We start from the raw sequence: 23052 nt of genomic DNA on the forward strand, positions 1-23052 counted from the left end.
CTGCTGAGGATAAGCCTGAGCCAGCACATAATTCTTGAGTATTTTCTGTGAATTAGCTGGCATACACTAGCCATAAACAGGCTCGCTCTTGCCAACTCTCCATGGTTATTTGCCAGGTCCTGTTCCTGCGTCCCCACGAGCAGGAGCAGCAGGAAATTCCAGCAATTTTGCAAGCACTAACGCAGCGCAGAAATATGATGAGATAATGCCAGAAAATAATAGCTGTGACTACTCCAACCTCCAACGTCCAGAAGCAGCCGCAGTTCGGGTTTCGTCCCATAGGCTCAACCTCAAATGGTTTCGACTGAAAAACACCCCGGACCAAGTTCCGAAAGCCATTGGACTCTGCTGTGCCCGACAAGCACTGAAAAAAATATGTTTAAATGCTATGAATTTTCATCTAGTTGAATCATAATTGGGATTATAGGAAAACATTGTGTAACTTTAAAATATAAATAAAATGGTAATAGTTTTGTTTTTAACTTTCGAAAGACTTATTTAAAATGTTTTTCCTTTTTATAAAACAATTTAAAACGAGCACATCTCAGTGTAGGAATTATCGAGTCCCCTACACCCCGCAAAGACCACTGAAAAGTCCGAAGCTGGCTGCAAATTTTGTGACAGGCAGCAGTTGAGAACGGACTTGGTCCTGGTATCCGAATCCCCATTCCCCGGGGGTCACTCAAGTCCAAAGCGTCTGTGTTTCTGCATATGCAAAATGCAAAAATTTCGCATTGCTTGTATTTTTTGCTCCGGTTTTAGACTTGCAGATTTACTTGCCATGAGGGTATTTGGTAAGATTCAGTGGGAACGCAAACGCAATGGTTATACTTGTTATAATAACTTTGCAATTGTCATTTAAAGTTATGAAATGAGAAAGCAGAATAAGAAGAGGAATAGACATTAAATTTCTGGATATAGAACGTTGAGTAACCTTTTTCCGAGGAAATTGGAATAATATAAGCTTTTTATAGAATTATTGCATAGTAATGAGTCTATTGCTTTGTAACACACTATTAATACGAGTAGCTTGTATACCTATTTTGATATAAAAATACTTTACACTTAATTATAATTTACCAACTATATTCCCAACTGATTTTAGAGCATAAAACAGTCGCTTGATCCTTTGGCTGGTATAACTCTTATTTTGTTTTCTGTTTACGTGGCTGTTTTCGTTTTCATGCAACGTCGCATTAGGCAAAATGCAAACCACTTTTTCCCAGTTCCTCCGCTGGCAAAAGGGCATAAAATGAGGGAAATAAATGCGAATAAGAAAAACCATCAGCAGGAGGTTGGGATGCTGGAGAAAGTGCAGCATAAATTCGTTGCAGGGCCTGCACGTTAAATGCAAACGCTGTCAACCTGGCTAATTTGTTTCGTTTGAGCGGCGGAAACTGGGAAACTTGGAACAAAAGTGTTCTTTAAGCGGCATTAAATTGACCTGGTCCTGACAGCTTGACATAATGCCTCGATTATGCTGACACAAACACAATCAGATACCTATGTGCGGCGAATCAATAAAGTGTAAATTGTAACATTAAATAGTCATTAGTGTCTGGGGCCATTTGACCGGAAATTAATCAAGCAATAACCGCACGGCCCAAACGCTTTATGTTTGACCACTCACTCGGCTGGCACTTGTTTTCCACACGCTCACGCTTACGCCCAACCGCACCCAAAAGGGTTAATGTTTGGCCAGTCCTTGTACATATCATTAGTTGTTACATATCACACAAACATACTCGTTTATGCGGCGCAATCAGATTGCGCCTTGTAGATATGTCAAACAAGTGACGGAAACTGTTTATTATTGCCCCATTGCAATGGCCGCAAACGGAAAAGGATAAAGGATGTGTCAGCCAGTCGGCCAAAGAGGGAGATGAGGGGCCGGTTGTGCCTTAATAAATTTGAATCCTGGGGCCAACGATTTAAGTTGCTACCTCTACGGTCAGATGATGCGCAGATTAAAATAGAAAATTGTCAACAATTTTCAGACTCTGTCTGGGCAACATAAAATAAATACCATAATGGATTTTACTGCCTCGAAGCCGGAACTGCTAACAACACCAAAAATCCAGACACAAGGACAAGTCGGCAGGACGTTTGTCTTTCGCATTGTGAGCTTCCTCCTCACATCCACATCCACACACACTCACTCAAAGCGACAGAAGCCATTGTGCTCAAGCACCGCCCACACACACACACACACACACACACATGTATATACATTCACATCCGGTGGCCAACTTCCGTGTGTCAAGGAGCGCTCAGGCATTCATTTATGAATTTTTATTATTTTTTATCTTTGCCACCATTTGCTCTCGACCATCCGAACACCTCCTACCCTGTAGCATTCGACCCCAATTGCCATGTAGTTTATATTGTTTTTTGGGGCACCTGACATCTATTGCTCCAAGTGTCTCTTTTGGAGCGGGGGGACTGTAGATCAAAGACTCAGGTTGAGCGGCTTGCACACAATGTAAACACAGTTTGCAGCCACACGCAATTAAATTTCCGGAAATCGTCTATGCTGAATCCGATTTTAATTAAAATCGTTTTGTGCAGGAAGGAAGCCCGATTTTCGAGTCGGCAGGTAACTGTACGAGTGTAACCACAGTCGCAAAAAGAGTCGCAATGCAAAACACTTAGAAAAACCACTGTTTTTTTAAACATTGTCATATGAATATATTTTTTTTTAGTAACAACCAAACCACCAACCAAATCTGTGAAATGCGGTTTTTGCCATTCGTATTCATAATCGATGAATATAATCATTATAATTAAGTAATTGATTGTTTGCTTGCTAAACTCGAGGTCAAGGCTGGCAATTATATTTATAAACCACAACGATTCATATTAACAATTAACATAATTCATGTTTTTTATTCGCATTTGAATGATTTTTTACAAATATATTTAATTAAATATCTCCTATTCATGGACTATATATGTACATATAATATACATATAGTGCATTATATGTGCATCACAATCGAATTCAAATGTATTGAACATTTGAAGCAGTTCCTACACTTTTCTATACGTGTCGCAGAAGACATTAAATTACGTAAATTATTTATTTCTTCAACATATAAAAATAAAAGATACGTTTTTTTTACTGTGCTTTCCCAAGACAGAGGGAAATTCTGCACGACTTTCCTGCGGTCAGCAAACCGCCGATATCGCAACGCTCGCCGAGGAGCAGAACTTAATCGCTGGCCGCTGATACTCACATATGTATGTGTGTGCAAACAGCAGTCGGCTGAGTGGCGCTAAGCAAAGGCAAACACTCGAGCAAATATCGCACACCCACAGGACCGCCCACACACACATGGGTGTGCGAGTGTGCGCGTTGGTTTCTCGAAAGCAATGCCATCCAGCCATGAGACCAACAACTAGCAACAAGCCAGGAGCAGCAGGACATGGGCGGCGGCAAAGGGTCCTGATGGTGCGGCAGTGGCTACAGTTTGTGGCAGGCGACGCATGGCCTTGTCAACGGAACGGTCGAGGAGGCGGAGGGACGTGGGACGAGAGGCCACAGATAGACAACCATAAATATGAATGCATGTCCTCAAATGGCGGATGGTAGGGAGCGGGGGGAGAGGGGAGGGGCCACCACCAGGGGCGGAAGGAAGTGGGCGGGGGTGGAGTGCTGGTCCGGCTTGTTATTTACAGCCGGTTTTCAGAATTTGTGGCATAATTTAAGCACCTTGTTTAGCCACTGTTTATGGTCTCTCATGTCACTGGTCCATCTGCCAGAGTGCGTGCACTGCGAAAAATTATATATTAATTAATAACATATGCATTAAAAAAGCTAGATATTTTTATAATCTTTGTTATAGGTTTCCCTTCCAAATAGCTTATTTTTATGCTTTTAGAATTGATACGCCTGCAAAGAATATTAAAATTAATAATGGGTATTAACTAAACTATTTGTTACAGTAGCGACATAGAACAGGTGTACTTTTTTTTAAAAAGGCTTACATTTCTCTGTGCGAGCTTAGAGTGCCTCTCGTTAAAATGCTGCTTTTAGTTTTGGGGTCACGGGGTCAATGATGGTCAGTGCACACATTCATCAGGCCAAGCTGAGCTGGCGCTCTGCCACTTTAAATAATTTATAAATGCGACAAATCTAAAAACAACTTGGCCATAAAGCTGCTGGCAAATGGCAAAAGGATTTAGGGCCCGGCGACGCCCTTCGAACGTTACTTACGCAAATCAACAAACAAATCAACGGCACAAAAGTGGAAATCCTTTTGCCAGACCTCCTCGAACGATTTCTTGCTGCGACTTCTGTCAGCAGAAAATTCTTATTCGGCTATCAAATTGTAAAATGAAAACCGCTGACTTACTTTCCTCTCCGGCAGCACGTGTACGTGTGAGTGGGTGGCAGTGGGTGGCTGTTGACTGGCTGGCATTATGCAAACAAGACGGATCCTGTGAAGAGCCAGAAAACCCTTTACCCCGTCTCCATTTCGCATTTGCGTGCGGGCTTCGCATTCAACGTGTTTCGTTTTCGCGTTTTTTTGAAAGTTGAGAATTTGCAAACATTGGAGCATAAGGGGCCAAAGTGGAGGTTAGCAAATGGAATCCCACCTGAGGTGTTTGCAGTGAAGGGGGAGCACGAACAGGTGCCATTCCTTGTTGGCAGATATGATTTTTAAGTGACGCCACCGATTTCATTTCGCGATTTCAAAGATTTCAGCACGAACTATACGTTGAAGGGATCATATTTTTTGGATTTTGTATCTAAACCGAGCCACTTTTCAGACTACGAATACGTATTTGTTACATTCTTTAAACTGTATATTTGGAAGCAATGAAAAATAATCAAAAATGTGTCTATAAAACCAAGGGCTAATTAAATATTTTAAAATAAATGTTTTTAAATCTAAGAAGAATCAAAAAGGCCCAACTTAAATTTGCTGTAGTTCGACTATCCATTTAAAAATCCCCCGCCAACTTTAAACAATTTCGCGAACTAAATCGTTCGCTCTCCTTAAATTGCATAATCGGCAGGACGAATCGAGGGGGGTCCTTCCACACCGCACACATATCATATTGATCGCAAGCCCATTAAATATGCATTTGCTGATATCACCTAAATCCGCAACGAAAACAGCTTATGTGGCATTCACCGTGTGTACGGCGTACTCAAAATCCGTGGCTTTATCCGTCCGTGTGCGTGAGTTTGCGTGTGCGGTTGACAGACGTAAAGAAATACACGGCAATCCGGAAAGGAGTGCTGGGCGGTGGGGGGAAATTCAAGGAAAAAGCTAACAAAACAATAGAATTTAAATGATTTTAATGCGACCATTGGATTTTATTGAAGCCGACGGATGTCGAGGCAGTTTGGATGCTTGGTTATGAGCTACACGGGTGTCATATGAATACCAACCAAACAAACACGCAAATATCCAAACATTCAAGCATACAAACATGCAAACAACCAGGCCAAAATCCAAGGCAACCCGGCTCTTATTCGCACTGACAATAATAATAATTGTCAATTGCAGCAGCTGTCGCACAGGCGGCACACACGAGGCATCCCATTTTTTTCATATTCAATTTCAAATGAAATTTTCATGTCACACGCCGGCAAACATTTGCCCCTTCCAACCATTCGGTGTAAATTTTACGTTAGCTCTTTGCCAACTTAATTCCGGACGGAGTCTTTGCATACTTTTCTTTTTGGCAGAATCCGCAGCTGTTGTAGTTTTAGCCAACAGTTTTTTTCGTATTTTTTTTTTATCGGATTTTTCTATGCGGTTGCGATATTAGCCGGAGCTGAATATATGTGCGGCGGATGGAGCTCAGCTATTTTGGTATTAAGTTGAGCTGCTTTGCGTCTGAGCTGCTTACAAGGTATTTGCATATTAGCCTGTCCATCGCATATTTTGATTAGAAATTGCTTCAGGTTTCCTCCACACACCGCACATTGTAGCCATATCCTTCCATATCCTCAAGGTTGGCTTGGCTCTCAACTCGGCCTTGTTTCGGAATTTTGGCATATGAAATTCATACAAATTTATACATGCTAGCAAGGTAGAGGCGTTTGATATTCTACTTGGGCTATTGGTAGCAGAAACTTAACGCACAGCAAATTATGGAAACGCAATTCCGCATATAGCTCTCTTTTGAATAAATATCCGCCACAATAAAGGGGCAATAAGCTTGATATTCTTGATTCATTTCGTGTGTCCTGCAAACGAAACGATCCATTAAAAACGATACTGCACGAGCATCGAGAACATTCATACTGCGACAGTTTGGCTACACATCGATTTTGGTCTCATTGGGGTAGAGCTTTAATTTCATTTGGTGTTTTCGGGGGGATGCCCACGGGTGCAGGGGCCTAACACCATCACTTTGAGTGCTGTCAGACAGCAAAGTTCGCATAATGCAAATGCTAATGACATGTGTTCGCAACCAGACTCGAATCAGTACCACCGACAGTACCCCAAACCACCGACCACATTGAGCCCATAGAAACCATGGGGCACACAAACAACTGGCATAATAGGCACATAACAACATTATCATTAGCAGGCGCAGGCAGCACATTAAATTGCAATTGTTGTTTCGCCGGCCAGTTGAGTGCAGGCATTATGGACGCCATCAGCAATCGGAATGGGTATGTAAATGCAAGTGTCTAATTGATTTTGTTGCTGGATGCGTTGGGGTGATGGCAAGTTCTTCCTTTTGGGTAGTGCCAACGCGTCGTATGCGTGATGTTGATGGACTCGAAACGAGCGACGACTAAAACGCATTTTAAAGCCGTCTTAAAACATTAGCAGCATGTGCCCAGCAACCCAGCAACCCGGCTACCTGACTACCTGGCTGGCTTACGTGATTCACTTTATGTGTTTGCTCACAAATTTCATTTTGATGAAGCCAATGTGTGCGTGGTAGTGGCCTCTAGTGGCTTACACTGTGCGCCAATGTGTGTGCTCAGCAGCCGAGAGTTGTTGGCCTTAAACTAGCTCAACAGCCCGAGCTGAGTGGCTGCCCCTGCCCCTTTTGGCTGTCCCGTCATTAGCATATGTAGTTGAGGGTCAGGCCCAAACAAGACAGGCAAGAAAAAAAGTGTACAGCACCCCAGTTCCACTTCCACTTCCACTTTCAGTTCCACTTCCCGTCCCGTTTCGGCAACAGGACAACACCTCCTGGCTTGGTTTGAGTTGAGCTGACAGGCGAGCTGTCAAAGCGGATTTTAGAGCACTTGCTGCCAGGTAAACAACAGCGGAAGAGCCGCTTATATATGCCAACGAATGGGGGATGCTCTAAAACTTTTAAATAGGTACATATTCCATATAAAAAGATCAAAGTATGGGCCCTACAAGCTGTTAAGCTGGGTTACTTAGTACCGAATTTACACATTACTGAATCAGTTGTGGTAGTTATAATAATTATACATTCCAAGTAAAAACATGTAATTTGCAATGAACGCAAAAAGAAGCTATCTAAGAAGCTATCATAAACATTGAAATTATTATTTAAACAAATAAATAAAGCAAAACTTGAGTATTACATCGGTGACTTTTAAGGCGACAGCTCTACGAATTCATTGAAGATGGCCAAGCTAATTGGCAAGTTCCTTATACCCCACTGAGGCATTGCAGAGCAAACACCTATCATGGGTTGAGTGTTGGCCAAAAGGGTTTAACTACGTATCTCACTTGTTTCTGTTTTGTCGTTGTTGGTTTGTTGGTGGTGTTGCCTTTGTTATTGCTATTGCTGTGGCGGTTTGCCCTTGGCCAAAAATGCATTGTGTTGGCATATTCACGTATGTGCTGCCGCTCTGCGGCTAAAATTTTGACAAGCGCCAGCTCGACAAGGCAGGCGAAGGACATTTAGGGACCGAAATACCTTGTAAACATATGCGTGTGCGTATACTTAATTTCACCTAAGCGCTGGGCACTGAATTTAAGTGATAAATGCTGCCAAAACTTGATGAAAGCCGTGACATCGGCGTTGTTTGTTTAGGACCATTTTACTCGGTAGTTCATATTTTCTTGGGTGGCTGTAAAGCCTTTTGTTTCACCAAATTACAAAGGAATAAAGTCCATTTTCGACATCTTTTCGGATGGATTTCCATCATCATCCACAAGCAGATGCACATCCGAGTACTGGATCTTATCAAGTTCGGCATAAACGCTCTTGCTGATTCTTACTTCGGGGTACTTCGAAGGGGAATTTTAGATGAAGCAAGTAGTATAGAACTCTAAATATACTAACCTCTTTAGCCATCTTCCAGCATTCCAAGGCCGTCTTATTCCTGCCAAGTCGTAGGTTAATGGTAGCCAAATAGCCCCAGACATCGGGTATAAAGATGTCGACTTCGGTGCATCGCGAGAGAAAGGGAATGGCTTCCTCCAGACGGTTGAGCTTTTTTGTTACTCATATGAATTAACTGAGATTTGCAACAATTTAATTCAAACTCACATGGTAAAGTGTTCGTCCCTTTCCGTAGTTGGCTATAAAGTTCTTGCGTCTGGAAGGCAAACAGATGTCAAATGCTTTATCGGCCAGTTCATATTGTCCCCTTTGAAAGGCCAATTGTCCGAGTCGCAGGAAACTCAACTTGAATAGCGACTTATCCAGTGGATCAACCACTGACAGTAATTCCTGAAAGTATTTCAGAGCCTCATCACAGCGACCACGGGAATACTCTACACTGCCGTTGATGTGCAGCTGGTAACAGCGCTAGACCGTGAGTTCCACTAGAATATAATTTGTTGTTTTGTATAGTAAAATAATCTCACCTTCAACTTTCCCGACACACTGTTGTCCGTAGGCAACTTAATGATATTGAACTTATCATCGATCTGGCGCTGCAGTATCTTCAAAGTGGTTGTTATAAAATAGGCCTCAGCTTCCGTGAAACACTGTTCTATGTCGGAAAATATAACTTCCGCAAATGCGTATGCTCCAAGACGGGCAAATAGCTTGAAAACTGGATAAAACTGCGTATTCATCGAGGTGGATGAGCTCTTCATTTCAAAGTCGACCGGCAAGTACAGTTCATAAAGGGATGTAGGCGTAAAGTCAAGTGTCTTGGGCGCAATAAACTGAAGATTCTGGAATTTCCATCGCGTTAGCTCCATTCCGGGTAAATAGTAATATTCCTTGTAATAGCAGTACAACAGGATCCAGATTTCTGATTCCATTCTGTTCCTATCGGCAAACTGACGCAGACTCTCGATCATATTAGACTTGGCCGTACTCAAGACCTCCTCGTCTGTTGATCTCAGGTCCATCATATAGTCAACGTAGAGCTGTAAGAGCAGACTGCGCTATAGAAGATAAATAGGTCATATGCATAAAGCTGTTGGCTATGGCTAACTATTTGAAACTCACGTAAAGTAGTACCCACTCCAATCGGTGGTTCGGGGTTTTGTGTAGTATCTTGCCGCTTGTTCAAACTGCAGGCATTCAACGCTGTTTAGCAGGGTTACGAAGTCGAATGAAATGCGGTTGGTGGTGCTGTGGTTGATCTCATCGTACATGTGAATGGCCAAGTCGCGTTGGCCAGTGTGGCTGACCAATCGCACTTCATACATCAGCTTATTCAAGCCGTGTTCCCCACGATCCTGATTCGATGTGTTTTTCCAACAGCAGGCGGTAAATAAGCCCTCGATGCGCTCCATCAGCTCCTTATACATGTGTGTCAGCATTTCCTTTTCAATTGATGGATAACTTAGTTAATATAAATACTGCTTTGATGAGATACCCACTCTGAATTCAATGTTCGTCTTCGTTGGCATTCGTATGTTGAAGTCGCAGCCGCATATTTTCAGCACCAGATTGCAGATGTTGCTCAGCTGGCAGCAAAAGAAGTCCTTTCTATCATGAATGTCTTGCACATCTCGCTTGATTATGAACCCGATTGTATCGGTTATAAGATCATCAAAGGCACGGTAGAGCTCGAGTAGCACATCGCCATCCGTCTCGTCCTCCTTGAGGAATTCCATGTCGAAGCAGCGTCGCAGCTTTGCGCTTTTGAGGAGGCTCTCATTGTACTTGTCCAGAGGTTCGTTGCGCTCGCAAATTGGCTGAAAGAAGCAGATCTTGAAGGTGCAGAACATTGGGCCCATTACCAGGGTATCTCTTGGCAGGCTTAGCTTGATCGAGGGCTCGACAACGGGATTCAGCCTGCATGCAAAGCGGCAATAATTCACTGCGAAAGGTAACTTAATAGCATGTTAAGATATACAGTAACTTAACTTAGAACCCTCACCTCCTGGGTACCCAAATATGCTTGGATTAAGGACGCCCTCGTACAGGACATTGCTGGGTGTCTCCTGGTACAGTTGCAGCAACAACTCGTAGTCGTCGTGAACCACAGCCTGCTCGAGGATTTTTCTCATACTCTCGTTGAGAACGAAACGGTGCAGCGAATTGTTGATCAGGGCAAGGTCCGAAACAGGATCAATTTTATAGACCTGAAAGTCAACGTCCTGCTCCCAAAGTAGCATGCGAAACAACTTCGGCAGCTTTATCCTTGAGTTGGTCTCCATTTGGTTGAAACTGAAGTTCATGTCGAGGTGCAGATCCCGCTTGATGTTCTCCCACACGATGATCGTGTTCTGGTCGCTGATGATCTGTGAAATGAATCCAGAGTAGGTGCACAAGGGTATCACACTAAAGGAACCATCCGACTCATCCGGCTGTTTTGAACGAAAGGAAACACTGAGGCCCAATTCAGGGGATTTCGAGTGGAGGTCCTCGGGCACATTGTATATCGATTCCAGGGTTAGAAAGGCCAAATTCGTAAAGGTGAAGTTCTTCAGGGTGGGGAGAATGGAGTACATGTGCCAAACGCTGCACGTGGTGATTTTATCATTGATCTTTTTCGACCGGTACTGCGGATACAGATAGATGGTGATGTCGCTGATGAAGCGACGTCGCTGGAAAAGCTGTAGAAGATCGCAGTGGCCGCGAGATAAGAGCTCCAGTCGCCCTTCCAAAAAGGTACCTCCCTCACCTTCCTCCCCAGCTTCCTCTGGGAAAGCTTCGTGTTCGGATGACCTCTTACTCGTCCTTTCATTGGGAACGTTCTCTTTACCCTCTGAAGCATCTGTAATTAACTGATTTATTTCCAGCGACGAGGATGTGCCTCCTTTCGTTGACTTTCCTTTTCCAGATCCTCCTTTGCGGCGCCTGGGTATCCTTTGATAGAGGGAAATCAACAGCGGCTGATCGCTGAACGTGTTCATGTCCTCGATATCGTCCTGCATCACACCCATTGCGAATACGGGCTTCTTCAGATTGAACTCGTGCTGATAGATGATCGTCTCTGTGGTGTAGCGCTCCTGCATCTTCTGCAGTGTGTTCTTCGGATGGTAGAGGTGCAGCTCCAGCGGATACGTCGTTTTCGGCAGTTGGCTCATTTCGTTCAGCTGGATGTAGAGGAAGACGCGTTGCTGGGTCTTGGTTTCCAAGGAAGGCTCCACCCTTGGCTTCTCAGTGGCCTTGATCCTGCTGTCCTCGTTACCTCCTGTGGAGCGCCTCCGTCTGGTTAGCCGAGCAGTGCGACGGAGGGTATTTCGGGCCTTTCTATCCATTGTGAATTAAATAAATAAAGGTGTGCCACAGAAAAGTTGTTATATCTTTAGATTGAGCTCAGTAGGTGCTGACACCCGAAGCACTGATTTCTTAGTTTTTACTAAGTCTCCATGAGTTTCACACGAGTTAATGCAAATGTTTATGTGAAGCATATAGACCACCTCTCATCCTTCTTCAACCACATGCAACGAATATAAAATTTTGACGGCCCGAACTAATTTTAAATGTTGGAATGGCGCTACACATATCACATATCTAAATCTTTAACATATCAAATACAGCCTGGGATACCTTCTTCATACCTAAAATGCGTATCCAATTCACAGACATTCACCCAAACCCAAACCCTGCAGAAGTTGAAGAGGTTACTTAGCCGCCTTGCAAGACTCTCATCTGCGTATCTTTTATTCAAAAGGAAAAAATGTTTTATGTATTCTGATGCCGACGCCGCGGGATTCTAAACAATAAACACTTCAACAAGTCGGCTGCTCGTTTCCATACGCCCTCGCAAATTCCAAACAGCCGAATGGTTTGGCCTAAAAAATCGTATGCCATTTCGACCTGAATTGCGTGGAGGAGGCTGCGTGGGTTTTATTACTCCCAGACATATAAGTTTTATTAGGCACGGTAGGCTCGTAAACCAAATTTCGACAAAGTGTCAAGAAGCAACATGAACAGGTTGAGAATTAAACTCGCCAAGTTTTCATTGGAAGATATAATTTAATCAGTCAGCGCTTTGAATTAGGAGAATTCTTAGAATTTACCCAAGGCATGGAAACACTTATTCCGCACATTTCTTTACTCGCTTATCTACACAAAAGCCAAAACAATTAAACACCAAGCTTCCACTTGGCAATTAATGAAAGCGAAGGAGAAACGAAGCGTAAATTGATTTAAATGCGCAGAACTAAAGCCAAAGAAAAGTCAATTTATTTAATTTTGTTTTATGTCTCGCTGCTCCAGTGACTTTACAGTTGATAGTTGTCGGTTTTGTGGCGCTCTTTGTTCGTTCCCTTTTTTTTATTTTATTGTTTTAGTGCAACGGTCAAAGTCAGTGCAAATGCATTTTTAAATTAAACTTTTACGCCAACTTTTCGCATAAATGTGCGCACACGCAAAGGCAAGCACAAGAATAAAAAATAAAAAAATGAAATAAAATAAGAGAACAAAAATTAACTCTTGACCTGCGGACTGGCAGCAAAAAAATAAAAAAAAATTCCAGCGACTGCAACTATATAAAAATATTGCAAATTTATACAAGCCATGCGGACTTTTTTTCATGAACGCGGGGATTGCAGTGCGTAAACTTATGCCATATATTGCATTTATAACGGGCTCGACGCTCCGAATATTATTATTATTTCTTAAATGTGGGTCACTCGGCATTTGCATACCGCACTTTTCGGCCAGCAGAGTCCTTTCGCACCCAAGATCGTGTGTGCAAATTCCTTGGCTTTGGCTTGGACTTCATAGCTTCGACTTCGTGGCTTCCTGCATTTAAGCCATCGTCAAAGAAGGCGAACTTAAAATGCAGCGCTCGCAACTTTAATATAACTTAATCCTTTTGCGGCGCCTGTGTGTGTGTGTGTGTGTGTGTGTGTGACTTACGAATTATGGCGTTAATACCACTATGTGCTTATGAGTCCGCTGTCCCTGTGTTTGTGCAGTGTGCATGTGTGTGTGTGTGTGCATGTGCATGTTTGAGCTCGTGTTACTTTAGCAAGTTGACTTTTGGGATCATCATTAGAGAGAGCGGAGTGGGTATGTGTGAGTGTTTGCCAACATGCAGCTTGCGGTTTGAGTTTTCTCTTCAGCAAAATCCCGATGACGTCAGAAGCTAAGCTTCGAAAGGCACGCCACAAAGAAAGTTATTTATGGAAATAATGTTAATTATCACAGTAAGCAGGAAAGTTGATCCCTTGGCAACGTCCATTGCGACGGAAGCAATTTGCTGAAATCCCAAACTTTGCTGGCATTCATTTGTGGTTACATAATTAGGTACGGCGGGGTATAAATAAATGTAACCGATGCATCCGTTTTCACCTCCACCCTCAAGCTTCAAACAATATGAAAGCGAAAATGTCAGCTCTGAGATATATTTGATTCATTTTGCATTAGTAAATGCTGACATGATGCGCCAGACAGTCCATGGTTTTTGTTTCTAAAGCGAATGTAATTGCGTTTATTTCCTTTTTTAATGACAATATAAACTCTTTAGTGTTACTTCCCATAACACTATCATCACAAGAGTTGCTGAAGGCCAGCAGAAAAATCGGAAGCCACTAGAGAACCTGTTACAACCCCTTTGCCACACATGCTCCTCACCAGGAAGGAGTCAGCTGGGTGGAGCTGGGAATCCACTTTCAGTGGCACATGTGTGCGCTGGAACGATTACAAAATGCTGAAAACGGAATTTGCAAAATGTCACGTCGTGTGTGACGCTCGTTGGCAACTAAGACGGAAATTTACCACTAAATGACGACCAAACCCCCGAAACGAGGTGCCACTGCCACGGGGCGGCAACCTCAGAGCTCGATGAAGTGCAAAATGGAAGCCCAGACGAGCTACTGTATATCATGGGCAGCTTCGCCAAGTGAGCTGAATACTTAATGGTAGTTGTGCAGTACATATATTGATTGAAACAAGTTTAAATCAATCCACAAATAATTTCATTAATTGTCCAAACACTGTTACAGAGGATCGGGCACTCAATCGGTAAGACTCCAGCCAAAGGAGTACGGCTTGTTGGCATCCATTGGCTGCATCATGGCATAGCCATCCCAGCCGCTGGAATCACCACCCGCATTCGTTGGCACATTGTAGTAGCCGTGGGTGCCCATGGCGGTTTGCATTTGCTGCCGCTGTAGAATCTGCGCCTGCAGCGGTTGCATCATCGCGTTGTTGCTGGACGTCGAGTGCTGCTGGGCCATGACTGGGCCAGGACAACTCACAGAGCTCTGCTGGCTCGGCTTGGAGATGTATGGGGGTGCAGGAAATGGGTTGCCCGTTTGCTGATATGTTGGGTATTGTACAATGGGCTTGGGGCAATGGGTAGGGGGCGCCTGTGGCAGCACCTGCTGCATCTGCATACGTTGTGGCACTACCTGCTGCATCTGCATGCGCTGTTGCAGTGCAGCCTGATGAGCGCCCAGGGGCTGCTGCATGGGCACTCCGTCCACCAACACCGGATACACTTTTCCGCCGAAGACGAGGCCGCTGCCATAGGTGACCATGCCATTCTGGGGCACTTGCGGTGCAAGTCCTTCTTGGACAGTCGATTGCTTTAGACTTGTCATTATGATAGTGTGTGTGTGTCTCTGTTTTTCTCACTAGAATTTCCGTAATTGAATTTCAGCAACCTGACTCCGAAAAGTTGATCGAAATACTGGCGAGAGATTTGAATAGATTTGACAACAAACTCTCGGCATTCTCTTAATAATCCCTCGGCCTGCTCATTACTGTGGCTTAACTCGGAGCAAAATCTAATTGAGGCCTGCACCCTATTATTTCATGAATAAAAAACACACAGCCCCTTAGACCTTATCATCACGTACACTCCGGATTGATAAGCCGTGTAAGCTGAAAAGGAATCAGGAAGCATTTTTAATTAAGCCGACAGTAGAACTTGAAGATGGCAGCCAAGATGTACAGAGATAAGAAATTCAAACAAAAAAGGGTAAACGAGATTACTAGGATGTCTAATAACAATGTGAATTTAAGGAGCATACCAATAATGTATAGATAATGATTGCCTTCATGGAACTTTTGTAGACTAGTACAAACTGCGTTTTGTGTCAGTTCGTTTCAGATGTCTTAAACGAAAAGCCAATCAAAAATTACAAAAAAAAAATAAACAATTTGGCTTACCGATACGAAGACTGAAAATTACCGCGTCCTGGCCCATACCTTCTAAAATTCATCCCGACACAGGTTAGTTTTTGCAATTGGCAACCTGTCTGCCTAACATGTTTCCCGATGACTTCGACGTTGAGCCCTTCAATCCATTCAATGTGGGACCGCCCAATAGTGGCGCCCGATCTGAATTCAAAATACCTACCTGCGTTACGTATCCGCCACCGGTTTTCGTACCCAAGTCCGAGTACTTGCAGCCATCCAAGGAGTTGCTCACCGGAAAAAGCAATCAAAGTATAGGACAGTCCAGAATCGGTGAAGTGGACATTTCCAAGGCCATCAATGAAGAGATGGCCGTGGCCAAGAAGCAGGCCGCTGCACTCAATGAAAAAGACCGCATTGATGCGGGTGGTGTCTCAAAGACGAAACTCTCCCAGGACTCCCAATCAAAGGGGGCGGTTTCAAAGGACTCTTTGCGCACCTTAATGCCAGTAAGGTCGCCAACTGACCGACAGTTCAGTGGTGAGGGTAGAGGCAATGCCAAATTAACCATTTCAGAATCCAGGTCGGCTTCCAAAACGAGTTGCACGTTTAAGCAAAGTCAGGCTAACATGTCCTTAAAGTCTTCGAACATAACATTAAAACAATCTGCAATTGCCAACAGCATATCCTCCAATACCAGCCTCCCTCCGAAGTCAGTTTTGAAGTCAGCCAATTTCCCAGAAGCAGCCAAAGTTTCCTCTACCACAATGAAATCACCAGTGTCAAATAAACCATCTGAAACCGGAACTGAGCGCTGCTCGAACTTAAAACCTGCTGCCTCAGACTCTAAAGAATCTCTAAAGTTGGAAAAACCAAAGCATTCCGATTTGAAAGTGCAGGAATCGCAGAAGAAAACATTGCAAGAATCGCAGAAGAAGTCTTCGCAAGAATCGCAGAAGTCATTGCAAGAATCGCAGAAGAAAGCTTTGCAAGAACAACTCCCCTCTGATATTGTCAGCAAAAATGCGAAGCAAGACTCTTGGAGCGATCGAACTCATTCGAAGACCAACAAATCAAATGTCCTACCTGAATCCAAGGATGGTCCCAGCTACATTCGGTCGGAAACGGCTTTATCCTACAGACAGTCCTTGAACCAGCAGGCTGCCGAAATGGCGGACCGCTTAAATGCCGGAAATGAAAACTTTAGGCGCTACAATTCCGTGGCACGGAATCACTCGATCAAAGTGCCTCAAAGACTTTGTGATGGGGACCGCATGACTTTCTGGTTCAGCGATGCTGTTCTCTCCTAGAAACACATTTGCTTGCCAAACAAATCCTTAGTTCATATTTACTGAGAACTACTAGCTATTGAACAGAGAAATTTAAACGAAAATTAAAAGTTTTTACATTTAACATACAATTTCCCAACTATACTGTTTGGTTAACGAGTTTGGTTAAAGAGAAAACTAACCTGATTTGCGGTTCAGCGTTTTTTTACCAATGTTCAGTGTCATTAATGCAAATGCGCTAAAAATTTGCGGTCACTACGTTCTGCATGAGTTGACCCATAAAACATGCAAAAAAGGTGAGCTCAATTTTGCAAACTCAATGCGGATGTAAAAAAGGAATAAAATGGGCGAGTCAATCGCATTCAGTATATTACGGAAATGTATACATTTCTGATCATTAGAAATATTAATCAGAGTCTATACATTTTAAATGATATAGGATGAAACATGGGGAATTTTGTACCATAATTCTTATTAATTTTCGGAATTCAACTGCTCTGCTGACTTTTTGTGTGCAATATCAAATTAATGAGGACAATTCGGTCGAGCGTTTTGTTTGGCGTATTGTGGTTAATGTTACTTTATTTATTACAGCGCAGAATGCTAATTGCAGCTGCCAGCGGAGGCCGACAACAATGTTAGTTTGCAGTTGCCCAGCTGCCTAATCAGCGTCAGCATTTTGGCCAGGAGCGGAATCGTGGAAACGTGGTTGCAGGGCCAGGAAAAGCGGGAGGAGGGGTCGAACAATTATAATAAATGCCTGTGGCTTACATTTAATTGCATGTCAATTTGTAAGCCGTTGGCTGGCTGGCTGGCCCAAGCACACTCGTCCGTAAGTAGGCCACAATAAATGAGGCGAGTGGGAGTGGGTGGTATATATTTATATGGAAATGCGGGGATTTTTATGCTTGTACTTGTACAATAAAGGAAACAACTGCAATAATGGCGCAAGGCGCATAAAGTACCAGAAATAATAGCAACAAACAACTTTGCTGGAGTGCAAAAACCAAAAACGAAAAACGACAGCCAGGACAGCAAAGGCTTCATTTCGTTTCGCTTCGAAATGAAACAAACGCTGTGAGGAAAATATATTTAATACGAAAAGTTTTGCAATAACGGAAATGAAATGGAAATGGACGCGCGCCAATAGACATAAATGCGAGTGAACCTAAGTATATGTGAGTATTTCTCGTGTCTGTGTGCCAACAAATACCCAGGATACCAGGATACAAATAGGACACGGCAGCCGGAGCTGCCAGCAACTACAAAAACCACAGTCTCAGTGCCCGGCCGTGTAAAACAAAAGCGCCATCGCACAATGGAAAAACAAACAGCGAAAGCCAACACGGATCTCGAAAGTAAAACTAACAACAATATCCGCAAAAAGCAATTGCACAAAGGCAAAAGTGGCAGCGCCATCAGAATGTGGGCTGCAACATTGCGCCTATAAAGAGCGTAAAATATTAAAAAAGGTGGAAATATGTAGGCGGCGGTTTCTTTAGAAATATTCGCAAAGTAATTTGCGCCCTGATAAAAAGTGGGAACCCAGCGAATCTGTTTCAATAGTTGCGAACGAAAGCGTTGCATCAATTACAATCTACAGATAGTTTATGATTATCCAAAGATGGCGAAACAAATTGTTGTATAAAAGGTATCAAAAAGTACTACCTTTATTAATAAATAATACATTCAATAATTATAATATATTTTAAGGCATTCTAAGAATGCATTCTACGGAATTCCGCAAATTTATGCGTCTTCGTATTGTGTAAGCCCAACATGTTCTTGTGGATGGGTAAACAATCGTATGCTAATTAATTGCTGCTCTAGAAAGGAGTAAATCAACAGACACACACTTCGGCTAAACACACTTCAAAATGTCGCAGTGCAGATATTAGCAAGGATATGCATAGGCTGGCTTATGCGCAGAAACTTCAGGACCCACTTTTTGTGTCCGGCCCACACTGCGTATGCGTAATAAAATTGAATTAACGCACCCTCTGACAAAAGGTCGCCTAAGGCTCCACGTTTTCGAGTGTGTTAGCAAGTGTGGGATAAGGCCAGTATTTCCTATTAATATAGACATAAACTCCAAACTTTGACTGCCCTAAGCAGGTTAAGTTTTGCCCTAATTATGAACTTATAAGACGACCGCCTCCCATTGATATGAAAGCTGGCCGGCTAATCATAATGCAATTTTCGATTTCATGTTTATTTGACAGCTTCAAAGGGAAATGCGTCGCTCGCCTGCAGCTGAAAATTAGTTGGCTGCATTTAATAATCAGTGTGAAGTGCCACAATTGAATTTAGTTTGGCCAAGTCATAGGTCTAGATAAGCTCAATGCAGGCCCAATCATAATTGGTGTGTACAATTTACTCAAAACCAAACACTACTTTGTAATTGCGTTGGCTGATAATCGCAAATGCACCAGGGGCACGTGCGCAATTTTCCCACAGATCTGAGTTTTACTTATGGATTTAAATATTTAAAGCGCCTGCTGTTTTTATGGCCACTATTCGCAGTTTTAATTAAGCCTAAATGCAGTTGATTAACAAATTCAATTTGCATGCCACGTCGGCGACGGCGACTGCGGTCGAGCGTGAATTTTTCGCCGATGCAGCAAGACTTGCATAATTATCAGTGAGGCATTAAAACATTTACATTATTATCTGCAGAGCATTCCGTTAAAATTGAATTTATAATTTGCATAATGATAAATGAAGAGCGCTTTTAACAGCGACTACAAATCAAGGCGGCCAAATGGCAAAAGTGAATTCAGAAGAGCGGCGTCAAGTCAGCGGGAAATGATTCATGGTCCCATTGTGAGGCGGCTCCGGCTCTGATTTCGTAGTGAAAGTCGACCGAGTCATTTGTCGTCATAACTTTTGTCATTAAAAGCTGAGGGGGCGGGATGGGTTGCCACGGAGACTGGGCGTGGCCGTTACGTGCCGGGCGGACAAAGGCAGTCAGTCCTTCACTCCCCCGTCTCCCGTCTGTGTATGTGTATACATTTTTCATAACATGCTAAACTTATGTGGCTGTGTTTGTGCTTCTCTCAGGACAGCCAAGTCACGTTCCTTAATATGTCTGTGTATGCGACCGCCTGGATAAGTGTCCACGTTGCTTCATGTGTGTGAGTGGGTGAGTGTGTGTGGCTTCGAGTCTAACACATTTTTAATTTATTTTCATCCGCCTCCCGTGCACAGTGGTGTGGATTTAGCCACAGCCTCAAGCACCGGGTTAAGAGCCTTCCTGAACCCTTGAGTGCTGGTCAGGCGCAGGAACAGTCACAGTAACAGTCACAGTAACAGTCACAGTAACAGTCACAGTAACAGTCACAGGATGAGGCTAAGGCTCAGTAGCAGCCCAAAACTGAATCCTTGGAAGCTGTCTCCCCAGAAAGTAAACAATTCACACTCAAGCGTCCTTTGACTTTGTCTCAATGTCCACGCATGCCATCGATTGCTGAAAATTAAGTTCAGCTTTCCATTACATTGCTCTAATCTTCTTAACTAAAAAAAATGCATAAATTTCTTAATAAATTCTATTATACTCTGATATGTTGATATTAGCCTCCAGTGTATTTTCCTAACTTATAAAGCTACATAAAACAAAAATCGTAGTAAGGCATGCGGTGGATTTTAAGTTTCTTTCATTACTATTACCCACATGTAATAGAATATATCTTGAAAAAAGTCATATTTCAAATATGGATAAGTTTTTTGGGAAAATTGTTCGCTTCTTTTCCGTGGCGTCTACTTTTATAGTCAATAAACTGTTGTTTTACGGATTGATCCTTGTTCTGTTGATCCTATTTCTTATTCGACTTTTCATGATGGAGCGCCTGCAACGATTGAAGGCGATAATTTGGAGGAGCCTGTCCGAATACGAACACGAATCTGAGGCAGACGATGAAGGACACATAGATGATGAGTTCCTATTCAGGGACCTCAATCCAGAGCAGAGTGTCGAGTTGCATCGCCGGCAGAGATTGGAAGCAGCAGCTGCAGTATTGCGAAATGTGGCGGATAAGGAGGGATCCCATAAATGCACCGAACCAAGACGAAAGAATACAGAACCTATAAAATCAAGATAGATGAGGGATAGTTACAGAATGATACCATTCAACGCGAATTGTTAAAAATAACACAGTGAAGCAGTGCAGCTGGATCTTGCTGACTTACCATAACCGAATATCCAAACATAATGAACTAAATACAATCCCATGCCCAGTCGTAATCCTTTGAAATTAATTTGCTGGCATTGCCTTCACGTCTGGGGTCTTACAATTCCGTTGGCCATTTTAATTGGTTTGCGAGCACATAAGCCGGCCTTAAGTCGCCAGGTGGAACTGTAGCAAGGGTAAAAACGGCTATAAATATTTGTTCAGCTGGCTGGACCCAAGTCCCAGAAAAGGGGCAGTTGACTGGAGGCCTGGCCAACTGCGGCGAGTGGAAGGCGCTTAAGATTAAAAAGCGTCACGGGCACTGGATGCGTTGGCAAAACCACAAAGCAAACACAAACACAAATAGAGATGAGAGGGTTTGAGGAGGCTTAAATGGGGGTTCGTGGGTGCCGCAGTGGAAACAGTGGTAAAATAAATATGTAAGTCATAAGTGAGAGGATAGTCGAGGTTGCAAGTACCCTTCATGAATGTACATATATCATATTAACTTTGCTGCAAGCATCATATCATAAAAGGGTAAGCTTTATATGAAGCTTTATATATTATGACATTTTATAGTAAGTTTTAGGGTAGTTCTAGTGCATGCAGGGTATCAGCCAGGCGACTAACCTTACTCCAGTGGTGCCCACATGTCCAATAGCAAACATTTTAAAGTTCAAAAGAAGGTTCTTAACCTGCAGCCGGGGGCGGATTGCACTTGCACTCACGTACATCACTCGCAGCTGATGTTGCCGCTGCTCTTGTTGTTGATGTGGCTGGTGTTGCAAGAGTTGCTGCCACTGCTGCTGCTGCTGCCTTTGTGAGGTTGCAACTGCAGCTGCTGTGGGCTGCTAAATGAAGTGAGTGTCAACACAAATGCAAACAAATGGGAGGAGCGCATAAAGCGAAAAGTAAAAGGCGTCGCAAATCAACAGAGGACTTCCATCAAGTGAGGCGACAGGAGTGCCACGCCCCTACGCCCTTACGACCACTAGTGACTCTCCATTTCGACTTCAACTCTCAGGCCAGACAAATGAGGTCAGTGCTCCGGGCTAGCACTCCCATTGTTGTTTAGTTTTAATAATATTAATGCACACTAATGTGCAAAAAAAACATTTAAATATATCTCGTTGAGCTGTGGCCACAAAGGTATTTTAATGAAAGTTCTCAGGGAAGGCAAAGTGCTGTTTCTGTTAAAAAAAAATAGGCTTTCGTTCATTATTTAGCAAATGCATTTCCGCAAAAACGAAGAATGTTGATTGGAATCAGGCAAGAATGAGGATGTAAATAACTAGACTGCAGTTCAATAAAAACAAATGGAATTTTTTCAATTTGGTCTTTAAAATTTCAGTTAAGTCAACTGCTAAAAAAGGATTTAGAACATTTGTTTTTAAGTTATTCAAAAAGTTGAAGAAACTTTCGTTATGATTTACTCACTTAAGGACTTTTTTAAAAGCATCTTGAAACTTATACGACGCTCTGTTTCCTTGGTGCTCCAACTCCAACTCTCTTTCCCTCTAAAATAACAAACTTGAAAATTTGCATTTGGCTTATATGCATGGGTAATTATTTCTTGCCTTGCGTTTTCCATTTCATTAGTTGCCACTGGCCGTTTTCCATTGTTTGCTGCTAAAATGAAAATTTTAATTAAGAAAGCAAGCAGAATGGAGCGAAGACTGCGACTTCGACTTCGATGAGTGGCCGAGTTGAGTGTACATATTTTATGAGCCACCAAAAACTTGGTCAATTCCTGTTCGGGCGCCACGCCATTTATTGGGTTTCAGAAACTTTATGCACTTTGCGCTCAGCGATGCGAGAGTTTGCATTTAGTTTTCATTTATTTCCTCTTTTAAAGCTCATTAAGCGCATTTGCACGCTGCTGTGCGTCGATTAACAATGGAAACAATATAAATTAATCTTTTAATGAATTTATATTGAATTAATATTAAATTTAGTTGGCATTATCATGCGCGTGACAAAGTCAAACAACACGGAAAACCAAAATGATTAATTCCAACAAAACTTTAAGCTGTCATGCATTGCTAGATTTAAATATAGGGGGCATTGTTACGTAAATATCATAAATAAATACCAAAGGCCAAATGTAAATAAATACACGAAAGGGGTTTCATGAACGCCTTTTAACAAAAGCAACTAAACTTTTTATGCCGTTGGTGGAAACATTGACTTGT

The 23052-nt window shown here is 42.8% G+C and overlaps 4 protein-coding genes across 7 annotated transcripts; 2 read left to right on the forward strand and 2 right to left on the reverse strand.

The window, feature by feature from the left end:
- Positions 1-7977: 7977 nt before the first annotated feature.
- Positions 7978-11675, reverse strand: LOC6527286. 4 transcript variants are annotated; one of them, XM_039370941.2, is made up of 7 exons: positions 10244-11673; positions 9741-10183; positions 9364-9683; positions 8769-9294; positions 8449-8697; positions 8242-8391; positions 7978-8186 (listed from the first exon to the last, which is right to left on the reverse strand). In XM_039370941.2, the coding sequence occupies exons 1-7, from the start codon at positions 11568-11570 to the stop codon at positions 8052-8054; spliced, it is 3150 nt and encodes a 1049-aa protein (XP_039226875.1). In that variant the 5' UTR covers positions 11571-11673; the 3' UTR covers positions 7978-8051. The 4 variants fall into 4 exon arrangements, with proteins under 4 accessions (XP_039226875.1, XP_002088380.1, XP_039226876.1 ...); XM_002088344.4 differs by having other exon boundaries at positions 8449-8709; positions 10244-11672; XM_039370942.2 differs by having other exon boundaries at positions 8449-8709; positions 9741-10196; positions 10244-10384.
- A 2509-nt stretch (positions 11676-14184) lies between these two features.
- Positions 14185-14978, reverse strand: LOC6527287. The gene has a single exon (XM_002088345.4). The coding sequence runs from the start codon at positions 14865-14867 to the stop codon at positions 14280-14282; it is 588 nt and encodes a 195-aa protein (XP_002088381.2). The 5' UTR covers positions 14868-14978; the 3' UTR covers positions 14185-14279.
- Positions 14979-15349: 371 nt separating this feature from the next.
- Positions 15350-16833, forward strand: LOC6527288. Its single transcript, XM_002088346.4, has one exon. The coding sequence runs from the start codon at positions 15537-15539 to the stop codon at positions 16713-16715; it is 1179 nt and encodes a 392-aa protein (XP_002088382.2). The 5' UTR covers positions 15350-15536; the 3' UTR covers positions 16716-16833.
- A 3456-nt stretch (positions 16834-20289) lies between these two features.
- On the forward strand, positions 20290-20934 carry LOC6527289. The gene has a single exon (XM_002088347.3). The coding sequence runs from the start codon at positions 20405-20407 to the stop codon at positions 20789-20791; it is 387 nt and encodes a 128-aa protein (XP_002088383.2). The 5' UTR covers positions 20290-20404; the 3' UTR covers positions 20792-20934.
- Positions 20935-23052: the final 2118 nt, after the last annotated feature.

Source organism: Drosophila yakuba, chromosome 2L (assembly GCF_016746365.2).
Source record: "Drosophila yakuba strain Tai18E2 chromosome 2L, Prin_Dyak_Tai18E2_2.1, whole genome shotgun sequence".
Lineage (NCBI taxonomy): Eukaryota > Metazoa > Arthropoda > Insecta > Diptera > Drosophilidae > Drosophila > Drosophila yakuba.